Source organism: Xenopus tropicalis, chromosome 5, assembly GCF_000004195.4.
Source record: "Xenopus tropicalis strain Nigerian chromosome 5, UCB_Xtro_10.0, whole genome shotgun sequence".
In the NCBI taxonomy this organism is placed as follows: Eukaryota; Metazoa; Chordata; class Amphibia; order Anura; family Pipidae; genus Xenopus; species Xenopus tropicalis.
Window position 1 is genome coordinate 159,499,391 of NC_030681.2, and position 18,162 is coordinate 159,517,552.

At 53.7% G+C, this 18,162-nt stretch overlaps 2 protein-coding genes across 2 annotated transcripts; both read left to right on the plus strand.

Moving 5' to 3' along the window:
• Positions 1 to 1,397: 1,397 nt before the first annotated feature.
• Positions 1,398 to 2,333, plus strand: LOC100493400 (olfactory receptor 2D2-like). The gene has a single exon (XM_002938170.5). It carries the CDS (start codon positions 1,398 to 1,400, stop codon positions 2,331 to 2,333), a length of 936 nt encoding a protein of 311 aa, XP_002938216.2.
• An 11,103-nt stretch (positions 2,334 to 13,436) lies between these two features.
• Positions 13,437 to 17,842, plus strand: LOC100493556 (zinc finger protein 135-like). Its single transcript, XM_002938171.5, has 4 exons — positions 13,437 to 13,588; positions 14,820 to 14,933; positions 15,069 to 15,169; positions 16,949 to 17,842. The coding sequence occupies exons 1-4, from the start codon at positions 13,452 to 13,454 to the stop codon at positions 17,476 to 17,478; spliced, it is 882 nt and encodes a 293-aa protein (XP_002938217.3). The 5' UTR covers positions 13,437 to 13,451; the 3' UTR covers positions 17,479 to 17,842.
• Positions 17,843 to 18,162: the final 320 nt, after the last annotated feature.

Sequence of the window (18,162 nt, forward strand, 5' to 3'; positions counted from 1 at the left end):
AGGTAAAGGGAAGCTATAGAGTAGGTGTAGGGTAGCTATAGAGTAGGTGTAGGGTAGCTATAGAGTAGGTATAGGGTAGCTATAGAGTAGATGTAGGGTAGCTATAGAGTAGGTGTAGGGTAGCTATAGAGTAGGTGTAGGGTAGCTATAGAGTAGGTATAGGGTAGCTATAGAGTAGATATAGGGTAGCTATAGAGTAGATATAGGGTAGCTATAGAGTAGATGTAGGGTAGCTATAGAGTAGGTGTAGGGTAGCTATAGAGTAGGTGTAGGGTAGCTATAGAGTAGGTATAGGGTAGCTATAGAGTAGATATAGGGTAGCTATAGAGTAGATATAGGGTAGCTATAGAGTAGATATAGGGTAGCTATAGAGTAGGTGTAGGGTAGCTATAGAGTAGGTATAGGGTTGCTATAGAGTAGATGTAGGGTAGCTATAGAGTAGGTGTAGGGTAGCTATAGAGTAGGTATAGGGTTGCTATAGAGTACATATAGGGTAGCTATAGAGTAGGTAAAGGATAGCTATAGAGTAGGTGTAGGGTAGCTATAGAGTAGGTAAAGGGTAGCTATAGAGTAGGTGTAGGGTAGCTATAGAGTAGGTGTAGGGTAGCTATAGAGTAGCTATTGATAGGGCTCATATAGCATTCCTTCACAGGCATAATTGCCCTTTTGGTTGTCCCCATATATTTACTGAGAAACTGCATGCCCCTCCCCCCAAAAACTGGAACACATCTGAAGCACTCCCCCGGATATATATATTTTTATATCTACGCCCATTTGTATGTGCCTCTTTCTTAATAGAAACCCACTTTTTCAAAGGGGCCCAATAAATGTGCAATATTTGCACCTCCCCTGTCCACATTCTATTTAGTAGAGCAATTATTTCTTTTCAGGGCCCCCAATGGTTGTGGTGCCTGTATCTCTGATAGCTGCCCCAGTAAGAGTACACCAGATAACCACGGGGATGACTCTTCATGGTGAGTTCTGATGTGAGGGGTAGATCTGTACCAACAGTAAGAACTGGTGTGAAGGCAAATAGTAGCCCAGCTCCCTAACCTTTTGTCCCAAGCCAATGAGCCTATAAAAATAAACCAGACTGGGGGTGTTGCTGGGGAGAGGGGCTCTGCCATGTTGCTTTTGCTCCCCGGTATTCCCTCTGAGGTCTTGCAGTACAATATGACTGAATTTCTATAGTCCAAGCCAACACTAGGAAAATACCCCAGAAAGGTTTATTTCTTCTTTATGTAAGAGGTGCCCAGCTAGGGGCAAATAGTAACACTCAATAAGTATGCACTTCCCAATGGTATTTTATTTCTGTATCCTTTATGAACCCCTGGTGACACTATCTCATCCTATATCTACAGTACGCCTTGGTGTTTTCATAGCTCTGATTGGTTAAAATGGAGATGGGGAATCGCAGTGAGCCTACGGAATTCATTCTCCTTGGACTTTCGAGCGACTCTTCTGTTCAAACTCTTCTTTTCTGCTTGTTCCTGACCCTCTGTGTGTCCTCATTGGTTGCCAATGGGCTCCTCATTGTGGCCGTGAAGAGAGATGGCCACCTACACAGCTCGATGTACTTCTTCCTGGCCAACCTGTCCATCATGGATATCTGCTACACCTCGGTTATTGTCCCAAAGGCTTTGGTGAATTTCCTTGGGGGGAAGAAAAGTATCAGCTATAACGGCTGTGTCCTCCAGATCTTCTTCTACCTCTTCATGGGCGAGAGTGAGTGCATTCTCCTGGCCTTCATGGCCTACGATCGCTACGTTGCCATCTGCAGCCCCCTGAGTTACAGCACCATTCTGAGTACAGCGGTCTGTGCCAGGATGATTAGTGCCTCGTGGGTGGCCGGCTGTCTCATATCTGCACTTGACGTTGGCTTTATATATAGGTTGACCTTCTGCGGAACGAACACAATTGACCATTTCTTTTGTGAGGTTCCATCCTTGATACAACTCACCTGCACCAACGTCACCATCAATGTCATCCTGATGTTTGCTGGAGGTGCCATACTGCTGCTCCTTCCGCTTCTACTCATTCTCTTTTCTTATATTCAGATTTTCATTGCCGCCAAGCGGATAAGCTGTGGGAGATATAAAGCCTTCTCCACCTGCGCCGCTCACTTGATTGTGGTGGTGCTGTTCTACGGTACAGCTACGTTCATGTATATGAGGCCCAGACATTCGGCTCAGCAAACAGATAAAATAGTATCAGTGTTTTATACAGTTGTCACCCCAATGCTGAACCCCCTGATTTACCGCCTACGCAATAGAGAGGTTCATGGAGCGCTCAGGGGGTTGAGAAGATCTTCTGCCTCCCCGTGTCACAGATAATGGGTTAATAAGTGGAGTTAGAAGGGCTAAGGCAAATGTCCCAATATACTGTATATATGACATGAAATAAAAGTCACAATATACTATATATATTACATGATATAAAAGTCGCAATATACTGTATATATCACATGATATAAAAGTCGCAATATACTGTATATATTACATGAAATAAAGGTCACAATATACTGTATATATCACATGATATAAAAGTCACAATATACTGTATATATTACATGATATAAAAGTCACAATATACTGTATATATTACCTGAATAGTCACAACTGAAGGTTGATAAGTTATTAAATCAGACTCACATGACCTGGCAGCCCAAAAACCAGTGTATTTTGCATAGTAATGTAATCCGCATAGGGTCGCCACTAGTGATGGGTAAAATGTTTCACCAGGCATGGATTCACAGCGAATTTCCGCGTTTCGCAATTGGTGGGTTGTTTCGCAAAACGGATGAAAAAAACCGCCGCAGAAAAATTCGCTGTGCGTCAAAAAAGAATAGTCACGGGAGACAAAAGAATAGCAGTGGGCGGCAAAAGAATAGCCGCAGCGACAAAAGAATAGCCTCGGCGACAAAAGAATAGCCGCGGCGACAAAAGAATAGCCGCGGCGACAAAAGAATAGCCGCGGCGACAAAAGAATAGCCGCGGCGACAAAAGAATAGCCGCGGCGACAAAAGAATAGCCGCGGCGACAAAAGAATAGCCGCGGCGACAAAAAAATAGCCTCACAACAAAAAAATAGCCATGGCGACAAAAGAATAGCCATGGCGACAAAAGAATAGCCATGGCGACAAAGGAAAAGCCATGGTGACAAAAGTATAGCCACGTGACAAAAGAATAGCCACGCGACAAAAGAATAGCCACGCGACAAAAGAATAGCCACGCGACAAAAGAATAGCCACGCGACAAAAGAATAGCCACGCGACAAAAGTATAGTCACACGACAAAAGAATAGCCTCGCGACAAAAAAAATAGCCGCAGCAACAAAAGAATAGCCGCGGCGACAAAAGTATAGCCACGCGACAAAAGAAAAGCCATGGTGACAAAAGTATAGCCACGCGACAAAAGAATAGCCACGGTGACAAAAGTATAGCCACGCGACAAAAGAATAGCCACGCGACAAAAGAATAGCCACGCGACAAAAGAATAGCCACGCGACAAAAGAATAGCCACGCGACAAAAGAATAGCCACGCGACAAAAGAATAGCCACGCGACAAAAGAATAGCCACGCGACAAAAAAAAAAAAATTGCCTCGTGACAAAAGAATAGCCACACGACAAAAGAATAGCCTCGCGACAAAAAAAAATAGCCGCAGCAACAAAAGAATAGCCGCGGCGACAAAAGTATAGCCACGCGACAAAAGAAAAGCCATGGTGACAAAAGTATAGCCACGCGACAAAAGAATAGCCACGGTGACAAAAGAATAGCCACGGTGACAAAAGTATAGCCACGCGACAAAAGAATAGCCGCGGCGACAAAAGAATAGCCGCGGCGACAAAAGAATAGCCGCGGCGACAAAAGAATAGCCGCGGCGACAAAAGAATAGCCGCGGCGACAAAAGAATAGCCGCGGCGACAAAAGAATAGCCACGGTGACAAAAGTATAGCCACGCGACAAAAGAATAGCCACGCGACAAAAGAATAGCCACGCGACAAAAGAATAGCCACGCGACAAAAGAATAGCCACGCGACAAAAAAAAAAAATTGCCTCGTGACAAAAGAATAGCCACACGACAAAAGAATAGCCTCGCGACAAAAAAAAATAGCCGCAGCAACAAAAGAATAGCCGCGGCGACAAAAGTATAGCCACGCGACAAAAGAATAGCCACGCGACAAAAGAATAGCCACGCGACAAAAGAATAGCCACGCGACAAAAGAATAGCCACGCGACAAAAGAATAGCCACGCGACAAAAAAAAAAAAATTGCCTCGTGACAAAAGAATAGCCACACGACAAAAGAATAGCCTCGCGACAAAAAAAAATAGCCGCAGCAACAAAAGAATAGCCGCGGCGACAAAAGTATAGCCACGCGACAAAAGAAAAGCCATGGTGACAAAAGTATAGCCACACGACAAAAGAATAGCCACGGTGACAAAAGAATAGCCACGGTGACAAAAGAATAGCTGTGGCGACAAAAGAATAGCTGCTTCGACAAAACAATAGCCACGCGACAAAACAATAGCCACGCGACAAAACAATTGTCAAAAGTCAATACTGTGGTGAGTGGGAGAAGGGAAGGTGAGTCCTTCAGGCAGGGGCTGTTACAGGAAAGAGGAGGCGTGGACAGGACAGGAGCAGACGTAGAGAAGATGGGACAGGACGAGACAGAGCGGGCGTAGACTAGACGAGACAGGACGGGACGGAGCGGGCGTAGACTAGACGAGACAGGACGGAGCGGGCGTAGACTAGACGAGACAGGACGGGACGGAGCGGGCGTAGACTAGACGAGACAGGACGGGACGGAGCGGGCGTAGACTAGACGAGACAGGACGGGACGGAGCGGGCGTAGACTAGACGAGACAGGACGGGACGGAGCGGGCGTAGACTAGACAAGACAGGACGGGACGGAGCGGGGGCGTAGACTAGACGAGACAGGACGGGACGGAGCGGGCGTAGACTAGACGAGACAGGACGGGACGGAGCGGGCGTAGACTAGACGAGACAGGACGGGACGGAGCGGGGGCGTAGACTAGACGAGACAGGACGGGACGGAGCGGGCGTAGATCAGATGGGAACAGCAAGGGATGGGACGAAGGCAAGATCAGGCAGGACCAGAGAGAACAGAACAGGCAAGGCTAGACAAGGCAAAAGTAAGGACTGAGGAGAGAGGAGCAAGGAGCGAAAACAGGAACAAGATAAAGGGAGTAGGGACAAGGAAGCAAGGCTAAGGAGCAGAGAAAAGAAGAAACAAGACAAAGGAGCCAAAACGGGAAACACCAGCTAGGGGCAGGCCACAGTGCTGAATGTAATCAATGTTCAGGCACTGAGTGTTAGGAGGGCTGGGCTTATATAGGGCAGAGTCAGCCCTGATTGGCTGACCCCACCTAGCCAATAAGGCTGCTGGGGTAATGTTTTGAAACCCAGGACACTGGTGAAAGGGATTACAAAGCAATCCCCTCTAATCGGCTGCTCTCCTGGCTCAACAGTCAGAGAGCAGCCAAGAACCAGTAGGTCCTGGGATCAAACCCCAGCAGAGCCTGACAAAAGAATAGCCACGCGACAAAAGGAAAGCCACGGTGAAAAAGGAAAGCCACGAGACAAAGAATAGCCACGCGACAAAAGAATAGCCACGGTGAAAAAGGAAAGCCACGCGACAAAAGAATAGCCACGGTGAAAAAGGAAAGCCACGCGACAAAAGAATAGCCACGGTGAAAAAGGAAAAGCTGCGGATGACAATTTTTTTTACACGCAACATTTTCGTTGTTTCGATTCGCAAATTTTTTGACGAAGTGAAACGGGACAGATTCGTTCATCACTAGTTGCCACCTTTTTCAAATTAACTTACCTCCCAGCGGTGGGGGCGGCAACAAAAGAGGAGGTCCGTCATGTGAAATGTGGGGCAATGACATCATGGACGCCCTGCAAAGTATCAGGGAAAGTTTGTGGTGCACTGTGGGCAGATTGGGGGGGGGCAGGGGCTGAATTTAAGGTTGTTACACATTTAATGGCAATTACATTGGCGCACACTGATCCACTGATGTCACTGGGAGAGAATTGAGGGGTGCGTAAAAGTAAAAAAAATTCCCAGAAAAATAGGGGGAGTTTACAGGTCTGTATTTGCCCTTTATACCCTCCCTTCCCAGCCATAAATATACTTACATTCCTGGTGCCCCCAACTTCCCTCACTCACTCCCACTGAGTCTCACTCACTAACCCACTCACTCCCCTGTCCCCCTGAGTGTCTCACTCACTATCCCACTCCCACACACACAGGAGCCTCTCACTCACTCCCCTGTCCCCCTGAGTGTCTCACTCACTATCCCACTCCCACACACACAGGTGCCCCCCACTAACTCCCCTGTGCCCCTGAGTGTCACTCACTATCCCACTCCCACACACACAGGTGCCTCTCACTAACTCCCCTGTCCCCCTGAGTGTCTCACTCACTATCCCACTCCCACACACACAGGTGCCCCCCACTAACTCCCCTGTGCCCCTGAGTGTCTCACTCACTATCCCACTCCCACACACACAGGTGCCCCCCACTAACTCCCCTGTGCCCCTGAGTGTCACTCACTATCCCACTCCCACACACACAGGTGCCTCTCACTAACTCCCCTGTCCCCCTGAGTGTCTCACTCACTATCCCACTCCCACACACACAGGTGCCCCCCACTAACTCCCCTGTGCCCCTGAGTGTCTCACTCACTATCCCACTCCCACACACACAGGTGCCCCCCACTAACTCCCCTGTGCCCCTGAGTGTCACTCACTATCCCACTCCCACACACACACGTGCCTCTCACTAACTCCCCTGTCCCCCTGAGTGTCTCACTCACTATCCCACTCCCACACACACAGGTGCCCCCCACTAACTCCCCTGTGCCCCTGAGTGTCTCACTCACTATCCCACTCCCACACACACAGGTGCCCCCCACTAACTCCCCTGTGCCCCTGAGTGTCTCACTCACTATCCCACTCCCACACACACAGGTGCCCCCCACTAACTCCCCTGTGCCCCTGAGTGTCACTCACTATCCCACTCCCACACACACAGGTGCCTCTCACTAACTCCCCTGTCCCCCTGAGTGTCTCACTCACTATCCCACTCCCACACACACAGGTGCCCCCCACTAACTCCCCTGTGCCCCTGAGTGTCTCACTCACTATCCCACTCCCACACACACAGGTGCCCCCCCACTAACTCCCCTGTGCCCCTGAGTGTCTCACTCACTATCCCACTCCCACACACACAGGTGCCCCCCACTAACTCCCCTGTGCCCCTGAGTCTCACTCACTATCCCACTCCCACACACACAGGTGCCCCCCACTAACTCCCCTGTGCCCCTGAGTCTCACTCACTATCCCACTCCCACACACACACAGGTGCCCCTCACTCACTCCCCTGTGCCCCTGAGTCTCACTCACTATCCCACTCCCACACACACAGGTGCCTCTCACTCACTCCCCTGTGCCCCTGAGTGTCACTCACTATCCCACTCCCACACACACAGGTGCCTCTCACTAACTCCCCTGTGCCCCTGAGTGTTACTCACTATCCCACTCCCACACACACAGGTGCCTCTCACTCACTCCCCTGTGCCCCTGAGTGTCACTCACTATCCCACTCCCACACACACACAGGTGCCTCTCACTCACTCCCCTGAGCCCCTGAGTGTCACTAACTATCCCACTCCCACACACACACAGGTGCCTCTCACTCACTCCCCTGTCCCCCTGAGTGTCACTCACTATCCCACTCCCACACACACAGGTGCCCCCCACTAACTCCCCTGTGCCCCTGAGTCTCACTCACTATCCCACTCCCACACACACAGGTGCCTCTCACTCACTCCCCTGTGCCCCTGAGTGTCACTCACTATCCCACTCCCACACACACAGGTGCCCCCCACTAACTCCCCTGTGCCCCTGAGTCTCACTCACTATCCCACTCCCACACACACAGGTGCCTCTCACTCACTCCCCTGTGCCCCTGAGTGTCACTCACTATCCCACTCCCACACACACAGGTGCCCCCCCACTCACTCCCCTGTCCCCCTGAGTGCCTCACTCACTATCCCACTCCCACACACACAGGTCCCCCCACTCACTCCCCTGTCCCCCTGAGTGCCTCACTCACTATCCCACTCCCACACACACAGGTGCCCCTCACTCACTCCCCTGTCCCCCTGAGTCTCACTCACTATCCCACTCCCACTCACTCCCCTGTCCCCCTGAGTGCCTCACTCACTATCCCACTCCCACACACACAGGTGCCTCTCACTCACTCCTCTGTCCCCCTGAGTGTCTCACTCACTATCCCACTCCCACTCACTCCCCTGTCCCCCTGAGTGCCTCACTCACTATCCCACTCCCACACACACAGGTGCCTCTCACTCCCCTGTCCCCCTGAGTGTCTCACTCACTATCCCACTCCCACTCACTCCCCTGTCCCCCTGAGTGCCTCACTCACTATCCCACTCCCACACACACAGGTGCCTCTCACTCACTCCCCTGTCCCCCTGAGTGTCTCACTCACTATCCCACTCCCACTCACTCCCCTGTCCCCCTGAGTGCCTCACTCACTATCCCACTCCCACACACACAGGTGCCTCTCACTCACTCCCCTGTCCCCCTGAGTGTCTCACTCACTATCCCACTCCCACACACACAGGTGCCTCTCACTCACTCCCCTGTCCCCCTGAGTGTCTCACTCACTATCCCACTCCCACACACACAGGTGCCTCTCACTCACTCCCCTGTCCCCCTGAGTGTCTCACTCACTATCCCACTCACTCCCCTGTCCCCCTGAGTGTCTCACTCACTATCCCACTCCCACACACACAGGTGCCTCTCACTCACTCCCCTGTCCCCCTGAGTGTCTCACTCACTATCCCACTCACTCCCCTGTCCCCCTGAGTGTCTCACTCACTATCCCACTCCCACTCACTCCCCTGTGCCCCTGAGTGCCTCACTCACTATCCCACTCTCACTCACTCTCCTGTGCCCCTGAGTGCCTCACTCACTATCCCACTCTCACTCACTCCCCTGTGCCCCTGAGTGCCTCACTCACTATCCCACTCCCACTCACTCCCCTGTGCCCCTGAGTGCCTCACTCACTACCCCACTCCCACTCACTCCCCTGTGCCCCTGAGTGCCTCACTCACTATCCCACTCTCACTCACTCCTCTGTGCCCCTGAGTGCCTCACTCACTATCCCACTCACTCCCCTGTGCCCCTGAGTGCCTCACTCACTATCCCACTCACTCCCCTGTGCCCCTGAGTGCCTCACTCACTATCCCACTCTCACTCACTCCCCTGTGCCCCTGAGTGCCTCACTCACTATCCCACTCTCACTCAATCCCCTGTGCCCCTGAGTGCCTCACTCACTACCCCACTCCCACTCACTCCCCTGTGCCCCTGAGTGCCTCACTCACTATCCCACTCTCACTCACTCCCCTGTGCCCCTGAGTGCCTCACTCACTATCCCACTCACTCCCCTGTGCCCCTGAGTGCCTCACTCACTATCCCACTCACTCCCCTGTGCCCCTGAGTGCCTCACTCACTATCCCACTCTCACTCACTCCCCTGTGCCCCTGAGTGCCTCACTCACTATCTCACTCTCACTCACTCCCCTGTGCCCCTGAGTGTCTCACTCACTATCCCACTCCCACACACACAGGTGCCCCCCACTAACTCCCCTGTGCCCCTGAGTCTCACTCACTATCCCACTCCCACACACACAGGTGCCCCCCACTAACTCCCCTGTGCCCCTGAGTCTCACTCACTATCCCACTCCCACACACACACAGGTGCCCCTCACTCACTCCCCTGTGCCCCTGAGTCTCACTCACTATCCCACTCCCACACACACAGGTGCCTCTCACTCACTCCCCTGTGCCCCTGAGTGTCACTCACTATCCCACTCCCACACACACAGGTGCCTCTCACTAACTCCCCTGTGCCCCTGAGTGTTACTCACTATCCCACTCCCACACACACAGGTGCCTCTCACTCACTCCCCTGTGCCCCTGAGTGTCACTCACTATCCCACTCCCACACACACACAGGTGCCTCTCACTCACTCCCCTGAGCCCCTGAGTGTCACTAACTATCCCACTCCCACACACACACAGGTGCCTCTCACTCACTCCCCTGTCCCCCTGAGTGTCACTCACTATCCCACTCCCACACACACAGGTGCCCCCCACTAACTCCCCTGTGCCCCTGAGTCTCACTCACTATCCCACTCCCACACACACAGGTGCCTCTCACTCACTCCCCTGTGCCCCTGAGTGTCACTCACTATCCCACTCCCACACACACAGGTGCCCCCCACTAACTCCCCTGTGCCCCTGAGTCTCACTCACTATCCCACTCCCACACACACAGGTGCCTCTCACTCACTCCCCTGTGCCCCTGAGTGTCACTCACTATCCCACTCCCACACACACAGGTGCCCCCCCACTCACTCCCCTGTCCCCCTGAGTGCCTCACTCACTATCCCACTCCCACACACACAGGTCCCCCCACTCACTCCCCTGTCCCCCTGAGTGCCTCACTCACTATCCCACTCCCACACACACAGGTGCCCCTCACTCACTCCCCTGTCCCCTGAGTCTCACTCACTATCCCACTCCCACTCACTCCCCTGTCCCCCTGAGTGCCTCACTCACTATCCCACTCCCACACACACAGGTGCCTCTCACTCACTCCTCTGTCCCCCTGAGTGTCTCACTCACTATCCCACTCCCACTCACTCCCCTGTCCCCCTGAGTGCCTCACTCACTATCCCACTCCCACACACACAGGTGCCTCTCACTCCCCTGTCCCCCTGAGTGTCTCACTCACTATCCCACTCCCACTCACTCCCCTGTCCCCCTGAGTGCCTCACTCACTATCCCACTCCCACACACACAGGTGCCTCTCACTCACTCCCCTGTCCCCCTGAGTGTCTCACTCACTATCCCACTCCCACTCACTCCCCTGTCCCCCTGAGTGCCTCACTCACTATCCCACTCCCACACACACAGGTGCCTCTCACTCACTCCCCTGTCCCCCTGAGTGTCTCACTCACTATCCCACTCCCACACACACAGGTGCCTCTCACTCACTCCCCTGTCCCCCTGAGTGTCTCACTCACTATCCCACTCCCACACACACAGGTGCCTCTCACTCACTCCCCTGTCCCCCTGAGTGTCTCACTCACTATCCCACTCACTCCCCTGTCCCCCTGAGTGTCTCACTCACTATCCCACTCCCACACACACAGGTGCCTCTCACTCACTCCCCTGTCCCCCTGAGTGTCTCACTCACTATCCCACTCACTCCCCTGTCCCCCTGAGTGTCTCACTCACTATCCCACTCCCACTCACTCCCCTGTGCCCCTGAGTGCCTCACTCACTATCCCACTCTCACTCACTCTCCTGTGCCCCTGAGTGCCTCACTCACTATCCCACTCTCACTCACTCCCCTGTGCCCCTGAGTGCCTCACTCACTATCCCACTCCCACTCACTCCCCTGTGCCCCTGAGTGCCTCACTCACTACCCCACTCCCACTCACTCCCCTGTGCCCCTGAGTGCCTCACTCACTATCCCACTCTCACTCACTCCTCTGTGCCCCTGAGTGCCTCACTCACTATCCCACTCACTCCCCTGTGCCCCTGAGTGCCTCACTCACTATCCCACTCACTCCCCTGTGCCCCTGAGTGCCTCACTCACTATCCCACTCTCACTCACTCCCCTGTGCCCCTGAGTGCCTCACTCACTATCCCACTCTCACTCAATCCCCTGTGCCCCTGAGTGCCTCACTCACTACCCCACTCCCACTCACTCCCCTGTGCCCCTGAGTGCCTCACTCACTATCCCACTCTCACTCACTCCCCTGTGCCCCTGAGTGCCTCACTCACTATCCCACTCACTCCCCTGTGCCCCTGAGTGCCTCACTCACTATCCCACTCACTCCCCTGTGCCCCTGAGTGCCTCACTCACTATCCCACTCTCACTCACTCCCCTGTGCCCCTGAGTGCCTCACTCACTATCTCACTCTCACTCACTCCCCTGTGCCCCTGATGCCTCACTCACTATCTCACTCTCACTCACTCCCTGTGCCCCTGAGTGCCTCACTCACTATCCCACTCTCACTCACTCCCCTGTGCCCCTGAGTGCCTCACTCACTATCCCACTCTCACTCACTCCCCTGTGCCCCTGAGTGCCTCACTCACTATCCCACTCTCACTCACTCCCCTGTGCCCCTGAGTGCCTCACTCACTATCCACTCTCACTCACTCCCCTGTGCCCTGAGTGCCTCACTCACTATCCCACTCTCACTCACTCCCCTGTGCCCCTGAGTGCCTCACTCACTATCCCACTCCCACTCACTCCCCTGTGCCCCTGAGTGCCTCACTCACTACCCCCACTTCTCACTCACTCCCCCCCTCCTGTGCCCCTGAGTGCCTCACTCACTATCCCACTCTAACTCACTCCCCTGTGCCCCTGAGTGCCTCACTCACTATCCCACTCTCACTCACTCCCCTGTCCCCCTGAGTGCCTCACTCACTATCCCACTCCCACTCACTCCCCTGTGCCCCTGAGTGCCTCACTCACTATCCCACTCCCACTCACTCCCCTGTGCCCCTGAGTGCCTCACTCACTATCCCACTCTCACTCACTCCCCTGTGCCCCTGAGTGCCTCACTCACTATCTCACTCTCACTCACTCCCCTGTGCCCCTGAGTGCCTCACTCACTATCCCACTCTCACTCACTCCCCTGTGCCCCTGAGTGCCTCACTCACTATCCCACTCTCACTCACTCCCCTGTGCCCCTGAGTGCCTCACTCACTATCCCACTCTCACTCACTCCCCTGTGCCCCTGAGTGCCTCACTCACTATCCCACTCACTCCCCTGTGCCCCTGAGTGCCTCACTCACTATCCCACTCTCACTCACTCCCCTGTGCCCCTGAGTGCCTCACTCACTATCCCACTCTCACTCACTCCCCTGTGCCCCTGAGTGCCTCACTCACTATCTCACTCTCACTCCCCTGTGCCCCTGAGTGCCTCACTCACTATCCCACTCTCACTCACTCCCCTGTGCCCCTGAGTGCCTCACTCACTATCTCACTCTCACTCACTCCCCTGTGCCCCTGAGTGCCTCACTCACTATCCCACTCTCACTCACTCCCCTGTGCCCCTGAGTGTCTCACTCACTATCCCACTCTCACTCACTCCCCTGTGCCCCTGAGTGCCTCACTCACTATCCCACTCTCACTCACTCCCCTGTGCCCCTGAGTGCCTCACTCACTATCCCACTCCCACTCACTCCCCTGTGCCCCTGAGTGCCTCACTCACTATCCCACTCTCACTCACTCCCCTGTGCCCCTGAGTGCCTCACTCACTATCCCACTTCCGGTTAGCTGCTGTGCAGAGGAGACTACATTTCCCAGGATGCCCCGGGAGGGGGGGAGGAGCCTTTGTTCTGGAAGTATTCCCGGCCGGTGCAGGTTGGGTTCCCACACACCATGTGCCATTCATTGGCTGCCGGACTCGCTCCCCGGCTCCCGGTGCTGCTGGACCTGCGGCCTGTGAGTCCCACACTGGGCTGGGGGGGGGTTTAACCCTGTGAGTCCCACACTGGGCTGGGGGGGGGGGGGTTTAACCCTGTGAGTCCCACACTGGGCTGGGGGGGGGTTTAACCCTGTGAGTCCCACACTGGGCTGGGGGGGGGGTTTAACCCTGTGAGTCCCACACTGGGCTGGGGGGGGGTTTAACCCTGTGAGTCCCACACTGGGCTGGGGGGGGGTTTAACCCTGTGAGTCCCACACTGGGCTGGGGGGGGGTTTAACCCTGTGAGTCCCACACTGGGCTGGGGGGGGGGGGTGTTTAACCCTGTGAGTCAGTCCCCCATACAGTACAGGCAGCAATTGGACTACAACTCCCAGCAGCCTTTCCCATTAAGCTCTGTGCTGTGGAGCTGCCTGTGATTGGGATGGGGGGGGGGGGGGGTGCATCTCAGGTGTTTCCCATGCATTAGGGGCAAAGGGAACCCATAGAAGCCCCCATAGGGGGTAATTACTGGCACACCTGCCCCTCTGTCCCTTATACAGCCCTACATCATTCAGGTTTAACTCTCAGGAGGGGGTTTGGGAATTGTAGTTTAACAACAGCTAAAGCCCTTTAGCAGTGCATTCTGGGAGTTGTAGTTCAGCCATCATTATATATATAGGATTAGCCATTTCCTTTTGCTCAAGCCTTTGCCCTCTCTCTTCCACTCAATAACCATCTTATTCTTAGCAACTTTTCAATTGGTCTTTATTTAAACGATTGGCTCTTTCAAGTGGGGGGTCACTGACCCTGGCAGCCAAAAAACACCCCCAATGTTATTGTTACTTGTAATTTCTTTCTGTTCAGGCCTCTCCTAATAATCTTCCAGTGCCTGGTTGCTAGGGTAAATTGAACCCTAGCAACCATGTAGCTGCTGAAACTTCAAGCTGTACTATGGCTAAATAATTACAAAATGAAGACCAATTGCAAACTCCCTTAGAATATTCCTGGCTGTTGGGAACAAGGGGGTGACACTGATTAAATCTGCCCCCCAGTCCCCGTATGACCCCTTCTTATACAATGGACAAAAAACACAGGTAGAGGGAGGGTTCATTAATAACCAGAGATTTTGCAGCAATGCCGTTAGCCAAGGATTTCCGCTGAGAGCTTCCACTACTGGTAGTTCTTGCTGGAAGCTCCCCTTAGTGGCAGAATGAGGAATTTTTTACATTGTTGTAATTTATACATTTATATAAATCCCACCCTTTCCAGATACTTGCGTGCGATTGGTCTGTGCCTTTGGAAGGGAACAGAAGCGTTTAGAATGTCTGACCCTGCCTGTAACGGAAACAATGCAGACGATTCGTCGGACTCGGATATCCCATGGTGAGTGGGCGGGACTATATACATGTCACATGGTTTTACATATGGACCAGCCCATGTGAAGCAGGGTCTATTGGCTGTGGGCGGGGCTTGGGGCGGTTCTTGCTGCAGGGGTTACTTACGGTCTCTCGTTTCCAGGTCGTACCAGAGAATCCAATCACATGCTGCCAGGGTTAAAAAGGAGCCAATGAGGAGCAGAAGCCCCGCGGCGAGGGATATGAATGGGAACTACACTACAGGTGGGTAATACTCGTCACTACTATAAAACACCTCTAATATACGGGGCTTTCTACTGGTCAGTAGCTGGGGGAGGGAGGGTGAGAGAGAGGTTGGGCCACAGACAGATCTTCCCGCCCCCTGTATTTCCTTCCTACATTAAAGGGTTAGTTCCCCTTTAACATTTAATATGTTGCAGACAGTGATATTCTGAGACAATTTGCAATTGGTCTTCATTTTTTAAATTTTTTATGGTTTTTCAGTTATTTAGCTTTGTGTTCAGCAGCTCTCCATTTGGTATTTTAGCAGCTGTCTGGTTGCTAGGGTCTCTTTTACCCTAGTAACCAGGCAGTGGTTTAAATACTCGAGGGTACATACATACAGCCACATAAGACAGACTTGCTTGGCCCTGGGTTTGGGGGCTTCTCCCTACTCTGAAGGGTGGGGGCACCTCCTGCCCTAACGGGGCACTTGGAATGTTACAGGGCTTTCTGCTTATCAGGGCAATACTCTTTATTTACTTACCCCCCCCTCAGCTGTGGGTAGGGAGGGGGCTATTATACCCTGTGCAGCTGGGGGTAGGGAGGGGGCTATTATACCCTGTGCAGCTGGGGGTAGGGAGGGGGCTATTATACCCTGTGCAGCTGGGGTAGGGAGGGGCTATTATACCCTGTGCAGCTGTGGGTAGGGAGGGGCTATTATACCCTGTGCAGCTGGGGGTAGGGAGGGGCTATTATACCCTGTGCAGCTGGGGGTAGGGAGGGGCTATTATACCCTGTGCAGCTGGGGGTAGGGAGGGGCTATTATACCCTGTGCAGCTGGGGGTAGGGAGGGGGCTATTATACCCTGTGCAGCTGGGGGTAGGGAGGGGCTATTATACCCTGTGCAGCTGGGGGTAGGGAGGGGCTATTATACCCTGTGCAGCTGGGGGTAGGGAGGGGCTATTATACCCTGTGCAGCTGGGGTAGGGAGGGGCTATTATACCCTGTGCAGCTGGGGGTAGGGAGGGGGCTATTATACCCTGTGCAGCTGGGGGTAGGGAGGGGCTATTATACCCTGTGCAGCTGGGGGTAGGGAGGGGGCTATTATACCCTGTGCAGCTGGGGGTAGGGAGGGGGCTATTATACCCTGTGCAGCTGGGGGTAGGGAGGGGGGGAGATTGGATTCACTTACCCAGGGGGAGGTTCCTGCCTGACCATGGGAAAGAGAGCAGCCCAGGAGCAATAAGAATAGTGAATCAGGGCTCTGTGCAGAGGGAGGGGGCTATTATACCCTGTGCAGCTGGGGGTAGGGAGGGGCTATTATACCCTGTGCAGCTGGGGGTAGGGAAAAGGGACCATGGGAAAGAGAGCAGCCCAGGAGCAATAAGAATAGTGAATCAGGGCTCTGTGCAGAGGGAGGGGGCTATTATACCCTGTGCAGCTGGGGGTAGGGAGGGGCTATTATACCCTGTGCAGCTGGGGGTAGGGAGGGGGCTATTATACCCTGTGCAGCTGGGGGTAGGGAGGGGCTATTATACCCTGTGCAGCTGGGGGTAGGGAGGGGGCTATTATACCCTGTGCAGCTGGGGGTAGGGAGGGGGCTATTATACCCTGTGCAGCTGGGGGTAGGGAGGGGGGGAGATTGGATTCACTTACCCAGGGGGAGGTTCCTGCCTGACCATGGGAAAGAGAGCAGCCCAGGAGCAATAAGAATAGTGAATCAGGGCTCTGTATGTGGGGGAGTACTGAGACCCCAGACTTAGATTACAGGGGGGACATGCCCCCCCCCACAATGTGACCCTCTGTATTTCTTTTGAGCAGATGAAGAAGATTTCGATGGAAAACTCTCGGAAGACTTTCCTCTCTCCGGTGCTCCGGGGACCCCCTTACAGTCCAAGGATCCGCTGCAGAGGCCACGCCCCCGGCGGCAGGATTCTTCCCGCGCGTCCCCGGAGAAGTCCGTCGCCCGAGAGAGGAGCACCGTGGACTCGTCGGGGAAGATCACGCTGATGACGGAGACGGTGTACAAGTGCAACCGCTGCCACAAGACTTTCTTCACTCGCTCCGGTTACCGGAAGCACCAGCGGAACCACGGGGAGGAGAGCAGCCACAGGTGCAGGGAGTGCGGGGAGTCCTTCCCTGACTGGGACACTTACACCCTGCACAGTGACACCCACACAGGCAGGGGGCGCTGCGCCCAACCCCTCCGGCTCCAGTCCCATCTGGCGAGGCACGAGCAGAGCCGCCCCGGGGAGGAGAGACTAAACCCATGCAGTGTGTGTGCCAAGTGCTTTGCCCACAGCTCTAGCCTGGCCGCCCATATGGCTGCCCACACTGGGGAGGGGCTATAGGGAGATGTGGGAGGGGGCTTGTACCCCAACGTGTACCTAACGGGTCCACGACCCCCCATCACCCACAGAGCAGAATCACTTTCATTTTTTTTTTATTAATGCGACTACTTGACTCCTCGGCCAATCAGGCCCTTTTCTTTTGAGTCGTTCCAACCGCCGCCTTGTTGCTAGGGGGAGTTCCGAAGGCAACCGGGGGAAAGGTGCCGGATACAAATACTGTTATTTTTGACTCTGAACCCCAAGAAGCTCCGACGGTTCCGTTCCGGCCGACGTGCAGTGTTTGTGTTGAAATTCACAATTTACTGGTTGATTTGTGCACATTGGGCTGAACAAAAAGGCCAATAAAATGGATTCTTGGCAAAAGTCATTTATTTTTATAGACTCCGCCCTCTCACGTGATCATTAGCCGCCGAGCCCCTGCGGGAAATGAACCTGCACATGGAAGGGTTAGTTACCCTTTACAGAACTGCTGGCTGGAGATGCCGGCGACTGAATAAGAAATCAGTTTGATGTTGAGAGTGATATTCCGAGACAATTTGCAATTGGTCTTCATTTTTTATTATTGGCCGTTTTCAAGTTATTTTACTTTTTGTTCTGCAGCTTTCTAGTTTGGAATTTTAGCCGTTATCCTGTTGCTAGGGTCTAATTTACCTTAGTAACCGGGGAGTGGTTTGAGAAAGGGAC

What these genes read in the sequence shown, in the direction of transcription:
- LOC100493400 (XM_002938170.5), top strand. Translation starts at nt 1,398, where the DNA reads ATGGAGATGGGGAATCGCAGTGAGCCTACGGAATTCATTCTCCTTGGA.
- LOC100493556 (XM_002938171.5), top strand. Translation starts at nt 13,452, where the DNA reads ATGCCCCGGGAGGGGGGGAGGAGCCTTTGTTCTGGAAGTATTCCCGGC. An exon ending in TGCTGCTGGACCTGCGGCCT is followed by an intron (nt 13,589 to 14,819) that starts GTGAGTCCCACA and finishes CACCCTTTCCAG; the next exon opens with ATACTTGCGTGCGATTGGTC. An exon ending in TCGGACTCGGATATCCCATG is followed by an intron (nt 14,934 to 15,068) that starts GTGAGTGGGCGG and finishes TCTCGTTTCCAG; the next exon opens with GTCGTACCAGAGAATCCAAT.